The sequence below is a fragment of the Dreissena polymorpha genome, chromosome 8 (assembly GCF_020536995.1).
Source record: "Dreissena polymorpha isolate Duluth1 chromosome 8, UMN_Dpol_1.0, whole genome shotgun sequence".
In the NCBI taxonomy this organism is placed as follows: domain Eukaryota; kingdom Metazoa; phylum Mollusca; class Bivalvia; order Myida; family Dreissenidae; genus Dreissena; species Dreissena polymorpha.
The window spans coordinates 6394191-6415360 of NC_068362.1; the positions used below are offsets into that span (position 1 = coordinate 6394191).

At 35.0% G+C, this 21170-nt stretch overlaps 3 protein-coding genes across 3 annotated transcripts in view; 2 read left to right on the plus strand and 1 right to left on the minus strand.

Annotated features, from left to right (window-relative positions):
• LOC127841657 (uncharacterized) overlaps nucleotides 1–21170 on the minus strand; it is a 425798-nt gene that overhangs the window by 229046 nt on the left and 175582 nt on the right. The window lies entirely within an intron of this gene.
• Nucleotides 651–2488, plus strand: LOC127841665 (TATA-binding protein-associated factor 2N-like). The gene is made up of 2 exons (XM_052370703.1): nucleotides 651–775; nucleotides 1772–2488. The coding sequence occupies exons 1-2, from the start codon at nucleotides 727–729 to the stop codon at nucleotides 2239–2241; spliced, it is 519 nt and encodes a 172-aa protein (XP_052226663.1). The 5' UTR covers nucleotides 651–726; the 3' UTR covers nucleotides 2242–2488.
• On the plus strand, nucleotides 2249–12330 carry LOC127842204 (uncharacterized). The gene is made up of 3 exons (XM_052371557.1): nucleotides 2249–2499; nucleotides 6703–6715; nucleotides 11533–12330. The coding sequence occupies exons 1-3, from the start codon at nucleotides 2249–2251 to the stop codon at nucleotides 12328–12330; spliced, it is 1062 nt and encodes a 353-aa protein (XP_052227517.1).

The following is a 21170-nucleotide window of genomic DNA, read 5'->3' on the forward strand; positions in this document are numbered from 1 at the left end:
ATTGAACAATTTAAATTAACAGCATATTCTTATTATTTTTGTTAATTATAGGCTTTTAATTGTAATTTGACACCACTCAAGTGACTCATGCATTTGACTATATAATTATACAGAATTATGTTTCACATTATTTATTCTCAGTCTCAAGTCATATAAGCAAGTGATTTTTATCACCATTGTCATATGATATATTTTTACATTGTATGTTATGATACACTGATCTTCTTTCGTAATTGATGAACCAATCATGTTAATCTTTGGACCAGAGATAAATGATGAAACAATATTAACAAAAAATTGAATAATATATGTACTTTAAGATAATTAGTTTAATTTACATACTGTTGAAATGCCAACCAAGCACAGAGACCAATAACAATTCACAAAAACACGATAGGGACATGATTTGCATATTAATCTAAGTAAAAGTGCATGTTCCAGAAACACATTCATAATTAAGATTCTTTGAAATTCTTTGTGTATTTGTTAATTGAAGTGTACAAATATCATAAATCAATCGGGTCAGCACCATCGGCATATGCTAATGGCCATTAATTGAAGGGGCGGGTTAACCAAATATCATTTAAGATTGAGCGATATTTTTTATTTCTTAATTAGTAAACAATTGTGTTACTTAGAAACTTTGCCGCATCACTCTGTAAGTCAACACTATATAAGAGGGGAGGTGTGATGACATTATGAGACCAGTTTAGACTACACACCACCATGAGGACGTCAATTGTTTTACTTCTGGCAGTGCTGGCCGTGAGCGCAGGTAAGATTTTTTATTCCTTTAAGAAGCATGCATGTTAAAACAGTTTCTAGTAGAAAAGATAAATGAGATTTTTTGTACTAAGTGTGTAATATAAATATAAATTGTTTTCATTTTTCATTATTTATTCAGTTTTATTCATAATTATCATTTAATTAATACTACTTAATAATAATTTGGCAATGCGCATTTATGTTACATCGCACGACATTTTTCGAATTTTGAAAGCATAATATATGCGGAAAAGATCATTTGGTCAGGATCCTTAAGTTAATTCTATCTAAATGTATTTTCTTTTGAACTTGAGCTGATGCAACTTAAGTTCCACCTTGTATATATCTGAGCTGAGGACCGCGGACACTAGAAAGTCCGAACTGCTGGTATAAATGATGATATCACAAATATCATCACATTTTATATGTTTGATTATGATGGTCGGGTTATTTTTCTTACTTTTTTAATCGAGCCTATTCTTCTCTGTCTTATGCTCTTGATGATAACTCTAGAATATGTACATTCTTAACCATATGATCTATTCTTGAGGAACGAATTACTTTGGACGCTAGAATAGGCCATGTCATGCCTTATTATTTAGATTTGCTCAAATGACCCAATAGACCGTATTGGTTATAGTGCGAACACCTGCCCGCCCGCCCCAAAAATATTGAATGTGTTAGAGTGGCTTATAAAATGTTTAAAACACTGGCTATGTTGATGTAAACAGTCTAAAACAACAACCTATCAAAAGGCAGATAGAATAAAACAACTGTGGGTATTTGGAATGTATATATAGAAACATGTCGCACTACTTCATCGAGGTTAAGTATTGATTTAGTGAGGCGTATCCTCCACAATGTTCATCTAAGAGGTATATCTGAATATTGCTTACTGAATCCTGCTGTTGCAAACAGACATAACGTTTGTCGTACTTGTCTCAAATGTTTAAATCGATGTTTATTAACATATATAATTGTTATAACGGTATCCATATTTGTTTAGTTTCCGGCGCTAACAAAAAAAGCGGATACGGCTACTGGGGCGGAAACAGTGGAGGATACGGTGGAGGACTCGGTGGAGGTGGATACGGCGGAAGCTACAACGGAGGTGGATATGGGGGAGATAATGATGGTGGATACGGGGGAAGCTACGGTGGAGACGACAGTGGTCGATATGTTGGAGGTTATAATGGTGGATACGGACAAGGCTACGGTGGAGACGACAGTGGTCGATATGGTGAAGGTTATGATGGTGGATACGGACAAGGCTTCGGTGGACACTACGGCGGTCGAAACGGAGGCTTTGGTGGAGAGCTAAGCTCTGCAGGTTTAGGTGGCAGACGGTTTGGTGGCTTCAACGGCAAGAAGGGGTGTTATGGTAAACACTGCGTCCTTTGGCGGAGGCAGTGGTGGTTTCCTAGGTGGCTACGGTGGTGGAAATGGCGGTGGATACGGGTCTGGCAACGGAGGTGATTACGGTATGGGAGTTGATTACAATGGTGGTTATGGTGGTGCATACGGAGGCGGTAACGGTTTGGGTGTTGGTTTGGGTGTTGGTTTGGGTGTTGGAAACGGAGGCGGTTACGGTTTTGGTGGTGATTCCGATTATGGATACGGAGGCGGTTATGGTGCGGGAGGTGGTTTCGGTGGTGAATTTGGCGTTAGTTCGGTTGGACGTGTTGGAGGTAATCGGCAATGCAAGTGTGAGAAGAAATGCAGCAGAGGGAAAAGGTACGCTGGTCCTTGCCCCTGGTGCCAAAAGAGATGCCAACTAGTGTATTGTTGTTATCGGGGACAATTCTAGATCCATGACAAAAGGGTGGACACTATGCTAGACACAAAGTTAGTATAATATAGCGTGTATTATTTAAAGTATTCTCTGAAAACGTTTTCTTGTTTCACGAATAATTCAATGCAAGCAAATGAATAGCATTTGTTAAATTAACACAATTTAAAATATTGTGTGTGCATGCCATCAAATTCACAAAAAAAGGCAAATTACACATGCATTGTTATGCGTTAAAAAATAAACGCTATTGAATTATTTAAAGAAAAAACATGCAATTGATAATTTACTCTTATATTTCAGATAAGATGGACTCCTACATTGACTTTGAATGTGAAGTAAAGATATACTAGTAATTTGTATTTCACAATGTTGTACATAGCTATTTATAATTATATTGGAAGCATTTATTCGTGGTTATGTTGTTTTTTTGTACTAGTTAAGTCCGATAACATATGTATACTACAAATTTAGTTGCGTGAAACAAAAATAATACCAGCACAATCAACACATTCTAAGTTATAACAATTGATATATCCATTAAGACATAAGTGGAACTTAAGTTTAAAACAACATCATATATTCAATACAATTTATCTTCAATTATATTTACAATGAGAAACAATGATTACAATAACAGAGTAAATGCTAATACTATGGCAAATTTAATAAGTATAAAGTCTTAAATAAGAAAAAATCATAAGAAAAAACACACTCAACGAAAACAACATAATTTTAATTTTAACAAATAAAATTAATATTTTTATATGTAAATAGATAAAGAATACATTACAAACGTCAAGAGGAATATTATTTACAAGTAGTTATTACTTTTTTGTTCTGTATAATTTATACATATCTGAAATTTTATTTTAAACAATTATAGTGAATACTCGAATTATTGTTTAAGTCGTAAAATTAGAAAACTATCAAAACACTATATGCACTAAGTAGCAAAAGATATTGTAAAAAAATCAATTTGCATATTTAATACACATATGGTTGAAAGTAAAGGGAACAATGTTTTCACTGCCTAAATATTCATTTAACAACAAATAACATTATACTGGGTGCCTGCAAATCAGTGATAGTTTCTTGATCATTTTGCCAGTTGACCAAGCACCTATACGTAAAGCTGTCGATTAATTTTAATATGACCAATTATTCACAGAAAGGTGTGCGTGGAACTATAATAATAATATCAAAATCTTATGCTTATCTATTCCACGGTTAACTATTCTACGGATGCAAGATGAAAAGGAAAATGAAAAAGCATAGCCGCATCAGTGCAGAGACATCAACAAAAATTATAAGTTTATTTAACATCTTTGCATACAAAACGGTCATATTTAGGACGAGTAGATAGTGTATAACTGAAAGGCAAGTCCAATTTAAGAATGCCGTGTTAACCATTATATGTGTGTCTTGTGTGCATGTCAACGTAAGCAAGTAGCGGTTATCGAAAGTTTACGTTTATGGTTTTGTAATTTTAAATGATTTTATATGTTCTTTTGTATACATACGCTGTAAATATTGTCATTTTTCATTAAAGCTATGAATGGCCTTACCATGTCACTTCTAAGATTTTGAAAAAATATGGCTATTATATATAAATAATATGTACATAATATACTGCAGTGTCCGACAAATCCATTGCCCGGAGCCCGCGGGGCTACCGAAATTTTTCATCGGGCTACTGAAAAGTTCCAGCTGACGCCCGCCGGGCTACTATAAATCTATAAGAGCGGTAGCCCGGTTTATTGACAGACATACGTAGAATAAACACGCTGACCATGTGTTTGTACACTGTGTATTGCTTATATACCGATAACAAAGTGCAATCAATTATCTAATCAGTCACCGATCACTCGCGGTAATGTCGATTGTAAACAATAACGGTGTATTTTGATCATCCAATCAGACTCAACATTTGTCGTCTGCTAATAATATAATGAGAGCCGGTTGGATATTCGGCGCACATGATGCAACGTCATTTCGCAATTTGGAATTCTTTGTTAACCGCAACAATGAGTAATAGCGACAACGTTTTAATGTTATTTAATATCCAAGGACGCCGAACATTAAATAAATAAAAACAATAGCGGATTCTTCAAAACGGTAACGAAGCCGAAAATGAATATTAATTACAACGGTGAGAACGCGGTTAACACCTGCTAATTAGTTTGCATTAGTCACTTAATAATTGGATTAATCGACTGTTAAGCGATAATCCCATATATGCCCGAAATATTTTTTTTAAACCAAATTAAAGGTGGGTAATATTGACGATAAGAGTCATAAACACAAACGTTTGAAATTTTCGAAAGTGTCAAATGAATTTCGGCATATGGTTCTATTTAAAGATATGATGAAATAATAAGCTCCCAATCAGGACCGTTGTTTTGCAACATGCGTAAATCACCTGACACGGTTTGCACGCGTCGTGTACTGCACAGCTATTTAAGGTTACAAATTCTACATTAAATAAATGAATTTCGTTGTCCAGATGAAAAGCGCGCTAAAATTGGCGTGGTGTATTTATTTGTAAATAAAAAATTCGTTGCGGGAACAACATTGCGATCATTTAATTTCCGTTAAAAGTTTCGTTGTGAATTTCAACCAAAGTACCGGGGTATCTCACGAATTATCTGGCATTGACATTTTCTCTTAATAAAATATAATGTAAACACGCTGTATCGTTACCGTTACGCTGTATCAGTTCCTTCATTATTGAAACAAGTATTGTATTGTATACTGACTGCACACAAGTGTCGTAACATACGGATGCAATACGTAAATTCGGACAGTACTTAAAGTCGGACACAAGTAAATAAATTATTTAATACTCTCTTGATTTCTTTGCAGCTCGGTATTTGTTGTTAAAAAGGGCAATTGCATTGATTAACACCATAAGAGTCAATATTATTGATCATCTAAACGCTTTATTTACGTTTCCGCATTTACGTACTGTTCGAATTTAAGTACGCATACATGTGCACATACATGTAATATCTACATGTAGTATATGATTTTCTTTTGTACATTTACATTTAAGTACACGGTGCCTGTACCGTAACATTAATTTATGATATTGACCGTGTACATCAGTCTACTTGCTGTATTATGTATATGTATGTATGCATATTATGTATATGCAAATGAAGAAATAAAATAAAGATGAAAACTTGCCTCTTATCATTTTGTAGGTAGATTTTATGGGCTACCAAATAGTTTTATTGGTAGCCCAGTGGGCTACCTGAAAAATAAGAAATTTTTCAAACACTGATTTTTCCGAATATTTTTATTGGTAGCCCAGTGGGCTACCTGAAAACTAAGAAATTTTTCGGACACTGATATACTACATCCGAAGCAAGTGAAAACAGCGTACACATTGTTGTTATTTTGTGATTTTGCAAGACGAATACCAGTAAGAACCGTGTAAAGAAAGTATATATCATTAGTGGAACGCGACCTTGCTTTAAAGCATGTATGTATTAACCTTGAATATGCCAAGAAAGATTTTCGAACAATAATTTAATAATTTAAATAACTGGTATATTGATGTCACTCTTCTCAGTCGGATATGTTTAAAATGCAATACATGTATATCTGGAGTGCAACTTCAGATACAGCATACCATCATTATGAAGTTTACATGTGAAATACAATGTATATACCCTGTGATTCATCCCTTCATGGGTTATTTGCCTTAAACTTAGCTGACAGGATAATTAATATTTGAGATCACGCCCGAAAACGAATGGCGAAAAAACGGAGGGACATCGAGTATAATAGAAACAAGAGGGCATGAAAAGTCAATGGTCGCTCACCTGAGATACCAAGGAACTGATCTGTTTTGTGCAGCCCAAGATATAATTAGAGCAAAAGTTCTTACAAAGTTTCATGAAGAGTGAAATATAAATGGCCTCCCTTGCGGCCATGTTTTTCAAAAGACCGAAACCATTTGCGAACTCATACAAGATATCATTAAAACAAATGTTCTGACCAATTGTCAAGTCCAAGATTGGACAATAAATGTGACTTTTAGAGTGTCAAAAAGTTTTTACTATGGCCATTTAAGCAAAAATCCACCGCCCCAACCCAAACCATTTTTGAATGAGTCCAAGATTCTTTGTGCTGCTCTGCAGGTGGCTGATAAGGGTCAGTTAAAGGAATTAAGTGTGAATTCATGATTGGAGGTCAAACATTTCAAACTATCAACAGTTTTTTTCTCCCCTAAGACATTTGTTGCCAAATAAATATTTATACATTAAACTTCGAGAATATTTAATAAATAAATGTGGCCTCTAGAGTGTTGACAAGGTTTTACTTTAGCCATATTAGGAAAAATGCACTGCCCCCAGGCAGCCATGTTTTTTCAACCGAACGCAACCATTTTTTATATCGTCCAAGATCTTATTGGGAAAAATCTTCTGACCAAGTTTCATGAAGGTCGGACAATTAATGTAGCCTTTAGAGTGTTATCAAGGTTTTACTACAGCCATATTAGGAAAAATGACCCCTGGCGACCATCTTTTTTAACAGACCAGAACCCTTTTCGAACTCATTCAATGTAAAATAAGAACGAATGTTCTGACCAAGTTTCATGAAGATTGCACCGTAAATGTGAGTTTTAGAGTGTTAACAAGTTTTTAATATAATCATTTAAGGAAAAATGCCCCCGCCCCCTGGCGGCCATGTTTTTCGAGCAACTAGAACCATTTTCAAACTCGTCCAAGATATCATAAGGACAAACCTTCTGACCAAGTTTCATGATGAGCGGACAATAAATGTGGCATCTTGAGTGTTAACAAGGTTTTACGTAAGCCATATAAGGAAAACTGCCCCGCCTCTGGCGGCGATCTTTTTCAACAAACCGAAACCATTTTCTGACAAATTTTCATGAGGATCCAACTATAAATGTGGCCTCAATAGTGTAAACAAGGCAAATATTCATGACGCACAATGGACGACAGAAAATTGACAGAAAGTGATCACTAAAGTTCACCATGAGCACAAATTATTATGCTCACAAAGAATGTCACCATGTTTGAAGATGATATTACTAATCTTATTAAGTAAACTAAATCAAGATATGATCAGAACATGTGTATTCAGCAAGTGGCGTTAAGATTGAACTAAACATGTGACCAACAGTATTTTCAATGACTTCACTATAGACAACTATAGACATCCCAAAAAACTGCCATCCTCTGAGAGCCTTGTTTTTAAACAAACATGAACTATTTTCAGACTCACCTTGCAATTATATTTCCATTTAATAAATCAATAATTTCCGTTTCAAAACTAATGCTTTGATTATCACAAAAAATCAGACCTCGTCAATAAACTGTGTGCGTCAAAATTATATCTTCTCTTATCTATGGTGCCAGACAAATAGAACAAAAAGGTATCAAGTTGCTGTTTTTCAAGCAACTGGAACCATTTTCGAACAAATATTCATGAAGATCAAACAATAAATGTTGCCTCAAGAGTGTTAAGGCTTAACTATAGTCATATAAGGGAAAATGCACCGCCTACTGGCGGCCATGTTTTTAAAACAAACAGGAACCAATGTCGAACTCGTCCAAGATTTCATTGGCACAAATCTTCTGACAAAATTTCATGAAGATCGGACTTATGTGGCTTTAAGTGTGTTAACAAGGCAAATTTTGGCGACGCACGACGGACAATAGTCGATCACAAAAGCTCAACATGAGCACATGAGCACATTGTGCTCAGGTGCGCTAAAATATCGATGGATATCGTTTTAAATCCCAGCAAAATAAATAACATCAATATTAGAAAACGTACGATCGGATAGAAAGGCGACTTAGTACGACCCGATTCGGGATGAATAATTAAAAATCCAGAATAAAAGTCTCCAACAAAAGCATCTGGGAGTGTTATACAGAAACATTTTAAAAGTCATCCCACATTTATTTGTATTGGTAATACCAATGTTGCTATCACTGTATATAGAATGCTGTTCGTCTTGATGTTTTCCTTCGATGTTGTGCGATACCATCTATTTAAAAGTTGTTTTGTTTGGTGATATTATAAATGCAATTAGTGTTGCCGAACAGAGAACTGTGCGATCGGATCAACAGACGATTTATTCTATAATCAATCTCTGGTTTAATGGTCGCCATATTTTGAACTTCTTTCGACCTAGATACACAACAACAACAACGATATGGTCATCGAAATTCTAATTTTCAAATGTCAGAGAAAATGTTCCAATCAATGAGGACGCTCGAAATTAATTATTTGTGGTATGGTTAAACAGTGAAATAGTGTTGTTTTCAACCTTATTCGAAGCAAGTGGTATTGCTAGTAAAATTAGAATTAAAGAATATCTTATCATTCATCATCGTTCTGAATTATCATCAGCATCAATTCTGCAGAACATTGCAATATGCTTAATTCTAGTATTTCATAGTTATGGTGCTTATGACATAGTTCACGAACAACGAAGATTGTAACCAGGGACCTAAAGGTACCTGTTGGAACGGAAATTAAGAACAGGTAAAATTGATAATTGTGCAGAAAGCCAGAATGCTAATTTAAACAAATACATGTATCTATTTATTTAAACTCTGTTGTTTTAGAAAGAGTGCACGATAAGTCTGAGGCTTACTTAACACTCAATGCAGTTTTCTGGGCAGAACCAATACTTGGTGTCTTCAGAGTAGAGCACTTGCTAGTCCAAATAATAAGACGTAATCTAGTCGATGTATATCGACCTCATATTAATAGTAGTAAGCATAGCAGGATCATTCAGCCTTAGCCTCAAACCTGTGTCGATTTGGTTACAGGCTTATACAGCTCCAAATCAACTGGGCTTATTCGGCCCTATATAAAATTATAGATATTCTTTAAAGATGATTTTGAGAACTCAAAATAGGTTCCAATGGGGATCAAACAAGGACCTTATAGCTCAACGGATACCATATCCAATACGCCAGCAATATCGTTTTAAATAATTAATAAATATAATAATTGACGATTCTTTCCTATTTACGTCATTATCTATTTACCGGTACTACAAGCAATGAGTAACTCCTTTTTTTGCTACTGTCACCTGCATAAAACATGTTGGAAATATTAGCTGCATACGCATCCAAACAAATCATTAACTATTCACTGAAATAACTGATTACTGTAACTTACTATGTTGCGTTTTAACTTTTCATCACTTAAAGGTATTGAACAATTTAAATTAACATCATATTCACATAACTTTGGTTAATTATAGGCTTTGAATTGTTATATGACACCACTCAAGTGACTCATGCATTTGACTATATAATTATACTGTTATGTTTCACATCTTCAATCTCAAGTCATATAAGCAAGTGATTTTGACCACCATTTTCATATGACAATATTTTTACATTGTATACAATAGTAATGATGCACTGATCTTCTTTCTTAATTTTTGAACCAATCTGTTAAACTTTGGACCAGAGATAAATGATGAAACAATATTAACCACAAATTGAATAATATATGTACTTTTAGATAATTATTAAATTTACATACTGTTGAAATGCCAACCAAGCACACAAACAAAAAACTATTAAAAAAAACACGATAAGGACATGATTGGCATGTTTATCTAAGTAAAAGTGCAAGTTCCAGAAAGACATACATAATTAAAGATTCTTTGAACTTTTGCTTCGTTTATTTGTTCATTGAAGTTAACAAATATCATAAATATCATAAATCAATCTGGTCAGTACTGTTGAAAAGTATGCTAATGCCCATTAATTGATGGGACAGGTTAACCAAATATCATTTGAGATTGAGCGATATTTTTTCTTCCTTAATTAGTAAACAAAACTGTCACTTACGAATTTCGCCACATCACCCTGTAAGTCCACACTATATAAGAGGGGAGATGTGAAGACATTATGAGAGCAGTTTAGACTACACACCACCATGAGGACGTCAATTGCTTTACTTTTTGCAGTGTTGGCCGTGAGTGCAGGTAAGATGTGTGATGCCTTTAAGAAGATGCATGTTAATACAGTTTCTAGTTTAAAAGATACATGAGCTTTTTGTACTAAGTGTGTACTATAAATATATATTGCTTTCATTGTTCATTATTATCAGCGTTAGTAATAAATAAATAATACAAATAATAATTTAGTAACGCGTATTTATGTTACATCGCATGACATTTTTCGTATTTTGATAGTATAATATATTCGAAAAAGATCATTTGGTCAAGATCCTTAATGAAATGATATTTAAATGTCTTTTCTTTTGAACTTGAGCTGATGGAGTTGAGTTGCACTTTGTATATATCTGAGGACCGCGGACCCTAGAAAGTTCGACTTCTGGTATAAATGATGATATCACAAATTTCATAACATTTTATATGTTTGATTATGATGGTCGGGTTATTTTTCTTACGTTTTTAAAAAATCGAGCCAGTTCTTCTCCTGTCTTATGCTCTTGATGATAACTCTAGAATGTGTTACATTCTTAATCATATGATCTATACTTGAGGAAACAATTACTTTGGACGCTAGAACGGACCATGCCATGCCTTATTATTTAGATTTGCTCAAATGACACACCATACCGTATTGGTTATAGTGCGAACACCTGCCCGCCCTGCTCCAAACATTATTGAATGTGTTTGAGTGCTTATAAAATGTTTTAACACTTGCTATGTTGATGTAAACAGTCTAAAACAACAACAAAGCAAAAGGCTGATAGAATAAAACGACTGTGGGTATTTGGAATGTATACATAGAACTGTAGAAACATGTCGCACTACTTCATCGCAGTTAAGTATTGATTTAGTGAGGCGTATCCTCCATAATGTTCATCTAAGAGGTATATCCGAATATTGCTATTGAATCCTGCTGTCGCAAACAGACATAACGGTTGTCGTGCTTGTCGTAAATGTTCAAATTGATGTTTATTAACATATAATTGTTATAACGGTTTCCATATTTCTTCAGTCTTCTGGCGCTAACAAAAAAAGAGGATACGGCTACTGGGGCGGTAACGGAAGAGGATACGGTGGAGGATTCGGTGGTGATGGATACGGGGGAAGCTACAACGGTGGAGGATATGGTGGAGATAATGATGGTGGATACGGGGGAAGCTACGGTGGAGACGACAGTGGTCGATATGTTGGAGGTTATAATGGTGGATACGGACAAGGCTACGGTGGAGACGACAGTGGTAGATATGGTGAAGGTTATGATGGTGGATACGGACAAGGCTTCGGTGGACAATACGGCGGTCGAAACGGAGGCTTTGGTGGAGAGCTAAGCTCTGCAGGTTTAGGTGGCAGACGGTTTGGCGGCTTCAAAGGCAAGATGGGGTGTTATGGTAAACACTGCGCCTTTGGCGGAGGCAGTGGTGGTTTCCTAGGTGGCTACGGTGGTGGAATTGGCGGTGGATTCGGGTCTGGCAACGGAGGTGATTACGGTGTGGGAGTTGATTACAATGGTGGTTATGGTGGTGCATACGGAGGCGGTTACGGTTTGGGTGTTGGTTTGGGTGTTGGAAACGGAGGCGGTTACGGTTTTGGTGGTGATTCCGATTATGGATACGGAGGCGGTTATGGTTCGGGAGGTGGTTTCGGTGGTGAATTTGGCGTTAGTTCGGTTGGACGTGTTGGAGGTAATCGGCAATGCAAGTGTGAGAAGAAATGCAGCAGAGGGAATAAGGTACGCTGGCCCATGCCCCTGGTGTCAGAAGAGATGTCAACTAGTGTATTGTTGTTATCGGGGCAAGTTCTAGATCCATGACAAAAGGATGGACACGTCGGCTGGACGCAAAGTTAGTATATTACGGCGTGTATTATTAATATTATTGTCTGAAAACTTTGTCTTGTTTCACGAATAATTAAATGCAAACCTTTGAATGGCATTTTTTAAATAACACTATTTAAAAATATTCTGTGTGCATGCCAACAAGGTTAATTGCCTCATCAGATTCGCAAAGAAGGCAAATTACAACTGCATTGTTATGCGTTAAAAAAATTAAACGCTATTGAATTACTTAAAGCAAAAAAATTGCAATTTATAACGTACTATTATATATTATATTTCAGACTAGATGGACTCCTACATTGACTTTGAGAGTGAAGTAAAGATCCATTTTTATTTCACAAAGTTGTACATAGCTAATTGTAATTATACTGGAAGCATTAATTCGTGGTTTTGTTGTTTCTTTTGCACTAGTTAAATCCGATTACATACGTATACTACAGATTTAGTTGCGTTAAACAAAGTTTAAACAAGCACAATCAACACATTCTAAGTGATAACAATTGATATTCCCCTTAAAACATAGGTGGTACTTATCTTAAAAACAGCAACATATATTCAAAACAACTTAAATTCAATATATTTATGATGAGAAACAATTATTAAAATGACACAGTAAATTCCTCCACTTTGGCATAGTTTATTAGTATAGGGTCTTTAATAAAAAAAATCATAACTCACAACAAAAACAATATAATTGTAAATGTATCATTATTGTATTATTATCTATTATTCAAAGAAGAAACATAAAGAATACATAATGAGACGTCAGGAGGAATATTATTCACAGACGTTCTTCTTAATTTCTTGCTCTGTATAATTTATCATTTGTGAAACTTTGTTTAAAACAATAATAGCGAATAATTCACTTATTGTTAAATGTCGTAAAATAAGCAAACTATCAAAACACTATATGCACAATAGTACTACATGGTGGCATAAATAAAGATAAGATGACCAAAAATTGTTTGGGCAAATAAGCAAAAGATCGTGTAAAAAAATACATTTGCATGTTAACAACAGTTATGGATGGAATTAAAGAAAACAATATGTATATATATATATATATATATATATATATATATATATATATATATATATATATATATATATACATTTAAGAACAAGTAACACAGGAAATAGGGTTTCTTCAAAGAATTAATAGTTCCTTGACCATTTAGCTAGATGACCAAGCCAACTATATGTCAAACTGTCGATTTATTTTAATGTGGCCAATTTATCCGACAGAAAATAGTGCGTGGAACTCTGGTAATAATATCAAACTCGTTTGCTTAACTTATACACGGTTAACCCATTTATGCCTAGCGTCTAGAATAAAAGGCCTTGGCAAACAGTGTAGACCCAGATGAGACGCCGCATCAATCAGGGTCTGCGCTGTTTGCTTAAAATAATTTCAGTAAGAAATATTATAAATATAGAAACAAATATACTAGACATCCCTAATTTTGGAAATAAATTGATCCAATTTAGAAGGACGGGAGAGTCCACAAGGCATAAATGGGTTAACTTATACACGGTTAAATATCCGACGGATGCAGTATGAAACGGTTGCATACAAAACGCTGAAATTTTGACGAGTAGACAGTGTATACCGAAATGCAAGTGCAATTTAAGTATGCCGGCTGTTTCCAAGTTGCAACCAATATATCCATGTCCTGTTTGTATTTCTACATAACAAGAAAGCGGTAATTGTTACGTTGACAGTATATGGTATTGTATGTTATTAAAGTGTTTTCATATGGTCTTATGTATACATAATCTGTAAACCTTGTCATTTATAATTAAAGCTATGAACGGGCATTACCCTGTCACTCTAAGAGTTTGAAAAAGTATGGCGTTTTATTAAGGTTTATCTGACACGAAGTGGAGACAGCGAACACATTTTTATTATTTGGTGATTTTGTTAGAGTTCTAATACCGTAAGAACCATGAAAAGAAAGTATCTATCATTTTTGGAACGCGACCTTTCTTTAAAGCATGTATGTTTTAACAATTAATATGCCCTGAAAGATTTTCGAACAATAATTGAGCCGTGCTCTGTAAAAAGAGGGCTAAATGCATATGTTTATATAAAGTGTCGTCCCAGATTAGCAAAGGCTAATTTGGGACACTCTCCGCCTAAACTTGATTTTCACTAAGAAGAGACTTTCTTGAAACGAAAAATATGATAAAAGCGAATGTGTCGTCCCTGATTAGTCTGTGTGGACTTCACAGGCGGCTAATCTATGACGAAACTTTACGTAAATGCACGAAACCCCTGTTTTAAAGAGCATGGCACAATTAAATTAGACTCCACAGGGTGGTGGTATATTGACTCTGATCTGTCGAAATTGTTTTAAATGTAATATGTTTGGAGTGCAACGTCAGATTCAGCATGCGATCATTATGAAGTGTGCATGTGAAATACACTTTATATAACATGCGATTCATCCATTCCTGGGTTTTTGCTTGAAACCTAGCTGACAGGATAACTAATGTTTGAGATCACGACCAAAAACGAAGGTAGGAAAGACGGACGGACATCGAGTTTTATAGATAACATTATCGGTGGATATCGTTTTAATCCTAGCAAATTAAATATCATCAATATTAGAAAACGGACGATCGGATAGAGTGCCGACTAAATACGACTAGATTGGGACGAGTAATTAAAAATCCAGATTAAAAGTCACCAACAAAAACATATAGTACTCTTATACAGAAACATCTTAAAAGTTATCCCGAATGTATTTGTATTGGTGTTACCGATGTTGCCATCACTGTGTATGCAATGCTGTTTGTCTTAATGTTTTCCTTAGAAAATTATATGTCTCCGACATTGTGATGTATTGTAAATGTTAAAGTGTTTTTTGTTAGTGGACATATAACTGATGAAGAATCCAAATGATGCCAGGCTGGTATCTCTGTGAGTTTTGAAAAATTCAAGATGGCGTCCAAGATGGCCGTCGTTTTCAGAATGTTAACGAATATGGGGATATAATCATGACTGTATCCATTATTTTGTATCTTTTCAGCCAAAATTAGAATGATCATATGAAGGCTAATGTTTTTAAAGTGAATCAATCTAAAGCAAATTCCAGATCATACGCAAGACGGCTGCCAATATGGTCGCTTATGCAAATAATTGCAGTTAAAATTTCATTTCCACTACATTGAATCGAAAGTTCATGCTGTACAAACTGACATAATTAGATTTCTGAATGATATTTGTTTAAAGACCATTCAATATTAATCACTAAAATCCCTTAAATGTATTATTTTACCTAAACAAAAAGAGATTACTGACAAGGAACATTGAAGAAACCATAATTAACATAGAAAAGTACTGCATAAAACACTAGGTGCGAACATCATGTACACATACTCGGTAAGTACAAGTGAATTAAACCCGTTTGATCTACATCGGGCAAGCATGGACTACGCAAATCAATTTATTATAATTCTTAAGTATGTTTAAAATACATTAGATAACAGTTTACCACGCTACATTTGAATCAGAGAAACATGTTTAAAGATTACATGTGGGGTAAGTGGGAACGCTTATGGCAAATAATGGGTTGGAAGAGCTGCATGCGTCAACATTTGCTGTAATCCCCAAACTTTTTAATTGGGAGAAATATCCACAGAGTGTACGAGCATTACGAATAGTGACAGAGGAATTGTTGCGCAAGGTATTCATTAAGAATAATTTTCAGACATTTGATGATCTATAAATGTAATCTTAACAGCATAGCATGTGTCCAGTCGTACGTCCAAATTGTGGGTTGATTGTTTGATTAAGGCATGATATTTTATAATGATTATATTCGAGCAGAAAGAGAAGGTGATTGGCCGCTTCACTTGACATCAGTTAAGTTAATGTTACCATACCTCTTGCTGGTGCACACACAAACTACTCGAGGTACGGCCTCTATTATCTAAGGTTGCTGGAAAACGTGCATAAAAGCGCACGAGACAAGTTTTTAAAGAATGAGCATGTCGTTAGACATGTTCCGGGGGTATGGGATGCCATATGGAGCGACATGTTAATAGAAACAACTTTTATGAGATATAGCAATGACAAGAAGGGAATTATAAGTTCATCACTTCAATCTGAACATCGCAAGGTTTTGAGGTTGAGCCTACATATGTTTGCTACAGGACGGAAGAAGATCTGAGAGAAATGAGCAGTGCCAGTTTAGTTGACATTAATGAACAACACAAACGAGAAAAGCGGGCGAGGATTCATGCAGATTGCTTCGGATAAAGCAAGTATTCTGAGTAAGTTGACAGAATGTATTGATCCGTTTAATCCAAGCAAGCCTCCACCCAGTCTAGTTAACATTGTGACAGGAACAATAGCACCAACGTCTGCTCATGTTGACCAAGCAAAAGGTATTGGTAAGACCCAAATTATGGAATATGAAAACTCATGGCCGCACAATTCGTATGGGTCAATAGCTAAAACAGTTGAATCCCAGGTTGTTTTTTAAAAGCACATTAGGGGTGCAGACACCAAAGTGTTTGACATCAATCTGTGGCATGGTTGGCTTACAAACTAATTCTATGGACATTTATAATAACCATATACCAAACCAAGTATTGGTTCCAGTACCTACTGCTTATGTTACTGAAGCAGAGGAACTCAGGATATGAAAAACATAATAGGTGCTGAAAATCAATTAAAGTGTGTGAGCGGCACATTGTAAGCCAGATCACATGTTCATTAATAGATGAATCTGCTATCCTGTGTCACTAGCCCTTAGACGACGGAAAGATACATGACTATATTGACAACTTTAAGTCGTATGTAAGACAGATTCTGAAAAAATTCGATGTCTACGTAATGTTTGGCCAATACATGGAGTTCATCACCAAGAGTGTGGAGAGGTCAGATTGACAATCCAATGTCTTAAGGGTGTCGATCTATCGATCTAACGGGTGATATGTCTGTACCACCACAGAATATTATACTAGGTGTCACTAAGAACAAACAACAGCTGATTGAATGCAATAAGGTGGCTGGATAGTTTGGTATCAGTAAGGGAACATTTAATCAGATGCTTAACGCAGGCGATTCCATCAGACTGTTAGGCGATATTACAGCTTGTATGAAAGATAACGTGAAGGAAGATTTGTCTCAGCATCTATAGAAAGTCTGATACAGAGGAAACGTGTATTACAAGACAGACCCTTTGGGAAACCAGGGTATTTAAGTCGGGAAGGCTATGCCATCGCTAGCAATCTTGCCTGCCTACCACAAAAGAATTCTATGAAAATGTTAAACGTGTTCACACACAGTCGTGTTTATGGAAAACCGCGTTATATGCAGCCCCCTCCCTGATCTGAATCCATGTGATTAACACACTTTTACCCATTGCAGAAGCATAAAATATTGCTTAAGCTCCACTTAATGTGCTTAAAATAATAAAATGTGGGTGTATAAGCGATAGCCAATGTTCAACACTTGGGTGCTCATGTAAATAGCGCAACTACCATGTACTATCTTTTGCAATTGTCAAAACACACAGGTTGACATAATACAATTTAATCAATGATCAGACAAAGCATGTCCATGAGATAACTTACTTTGTCCATGAGGAAGAAAAGATGGAGAATAATGGTATATTGCGTTATGTAATTGTTGGTACGAAAGACAAACATGGGAACTGAACTAATATGTACATTAAAACAATCACTCTATGCTAGAAAACAACTTCCAACATGAGCTAAAATAGTATACATACTACGTTATACTATGATGTTTAAAAAATATGGCTTTATGGTGTTTCAATTGTTATATTATGTGCTTCATGACAGTTATGACACCGGTGTTTTTTCATGACACAAATCAAACCTTTGACGAAGTTTAATTTACTGTTCACACAGATAATATAACTGTCCTTCAATGGTCAGGATTAGGTCGATACGTTCGTGTTATACTATACTCTACACACGTATTATTTGAATTCATTGAATCGAACACCTATTAAACACTTAATTGCTACTAACTTGCCTTATCTTTTCATGCTCATTATATCCTTATGACAAAATTGGGGTATAACCTTGGTTTTTAAGAGCATTTTTTAGCAGCCAAATCGATTCTGGCAGCCATTTTGGACGCAATCTTCATTGTGTGTTTATATAACACATGTTTGCAGTTCTTTATTAATATGTTACTTGTTTAACTATATAAAATGACATTATAATACATAAAAAATGCATATCTATTTGTTTTAACACAGCAGGCTGAAAATGGCCGCCATCTTGGACGCCATCTTGAATATCTCGTAACCCCCAAAGATACCGCCATCTTGGATGCCATCTTGAATATCTCGTTACCCCCAAAGATACCAGCCCGGCATCATTTATATTCTGCATCGGTAGCATGTCCCATAACAAATAACACATTAACATTTACTATACACCACAGTATCAGGTTTAGGGAAAAATGGCCACTTTTCTGCCGGACTAATCTATATAAAAGTTGTTTTATCCGTTGATAGTATAAAAGCAGCAAGTGTTCCGAACAGAGAATCTGTGCACTTATGTTAAGAACACGACCTTGGTTGAAACGGACTTTCCTTTAAAGGTTCAACCGTGTTGTAGACTGCTGAAATTCAAACTCAATATTACGTGGATTTCAACATTACCCATCAAGTTGTAAATCAGTATTGCTATAAAACACTCTCTTTTAATTTATCTTTTTTGCAAAAAGTTAATGTAAACAATATACTGACGATTTTTTGAAAAAGAAATGCACTTTTTCGAATGAATATAAATGATTGTTTTGTTTCTTGTTTATGTTAAATTAAAAAATAATACGTCTTTCATCTGTAAAAGTGCTGAATGACTTTTTTGTGCAATGTATCTTCATAATTTGTATTAAATCGCTTTTTAATATAGCACATGTTGTATATGGCATTGTGTATCTATCATTATGTGATAAAAAAGTAATTATAGTCCGACAGCGTGATGATAGCTTTTCTAAGAAACTTGATTCATGTAAAGGACATACATTACTGTTAGATAAGTGAACGTTTTGTATCGTACTACAGCGTGGTAGGGTTGCAGCGTATTTAAGATCTGACATAGCGGGTAAAAGAAAGACAGAACTAGAATTTCAAGACATCGAGTCTATAAGTAATTAGGTAATTTTGAACAAAAAGAAAAGGCTTGTATTAGGGGCATACAAACCCCCATCAATGTCAAATGAAATTTTCCAACACAATTGTATGACCACATAAGATAAATGTAACTCAAAATATGATAATTATATATTAACAAGTGACTTAAACTTTGATTTACTTGATCCTACAAAATGCGCACCTTTGAAGGATATAATTGATGTATTTTATCTATCTAGTTTAGTGGAAAAAGCAACTTGCTTTACAAAAAATGGCGAACCGTCACTTTTGGATGTTATTTTAACAAATAACCAATCAGCATTTGGTTTGATGTACATAATTTGATTGCTTTTCAGATGAAGCTCCACGGAAAAAATCAAACTGGTTCTATTATAGGACATTTAAAAATTTTGACATTGTTAATTTTAATCTAGACGTGCAGGCAAATTTATGCAACTCAAACCAAATTTCTCAGTCTGTCGATGTAAACTTGGCATATACAAACTTTAGCAAAACATTTATGGAGGTCGCAGACAAATATGCTCCTTTAAAGCGCAAACAGTCTTTAGATCAGCCAGTCCCATACATAAATAAAACTCTGAAACAAGCAATCTATAAGAAACGCATGTTACAAAATACATATAATAAGTATAAAACTTCCAAAAACTGGGAAAATTTTCGCAAACAAAGAAATTTTGTTACTAGCTTAAAAAGAAAGTCAGCAAATAAATATTTTATAGAAAGATGTGTTGGAGGATGTAAAAATAAATCTTTTTGGCCTACAGTTAAACCATTTTTAACAAACAAAGGAACACTTGTAAAAAAGGATACTATATTATGTGAAAAGGATAATCTTATAAGTGATCAGTCCGAGGTTTGTGATATTTTTAATGACTTTTTTGTACATGTCGCAAAGGCCATTGGGTCAGATTCTATTCCAATTAACGAAAACCATCCTAGTTTAAACTCCATACGTAAACATATGAAGTATGACAAAAAGCTAAATTTTACACCTGTAGATCAGTCCTTCATTTGTAAACAAATTGATAAATTATTATCCAAAAAGGCAACAGGTCATGATGGAATATCTGCTAAGCTCCTTAAATTTTCTAAACCCTCAGTAGTAGAACATATTACAGATATGGTTAATTTGAGTTTTCAGACGTCAACTTTCCCTGATAGCTTAAAAATAGCCCCGGTAGTCCCGGTTCACAAGAAAAACAGTACTCTTGATAAGGGTAATTATAGACCCGTTAGTATATTGCCCATTGTGTCCAAAAAATTTGAAAGATCAATTAATACTCAGCTTACTGACTTCTTCAATAATCACTTTAATACTTTTCTATCAGCCTTTAGGCCATGTTACGGCTGTCAAAGCACTCTTCTTAAGATAACTGAGGACTGGAAAAAAACTCTAAACGAAAATAAATATGTGGCAGCTATACTTACGGATTTGTCCAAAGCATTCGACTGCCTCCCCCATGACCTCCTTATCATGAAACTTGGGTGTTATGGGGTCTCTGACTAAGCCCTAGATCTACTCTCAAATTACTTGTCCAATAGGAAACAGTGTGTCAAACTTGGCTCCAACAGGAGTTCTTTCAAAGATATTTATAAACGGGTGCACCAAGGCTCTATTTTAGGCCCGGTAATGTTCAACATCTTTATTAATGATATGTTTGATTATGTACA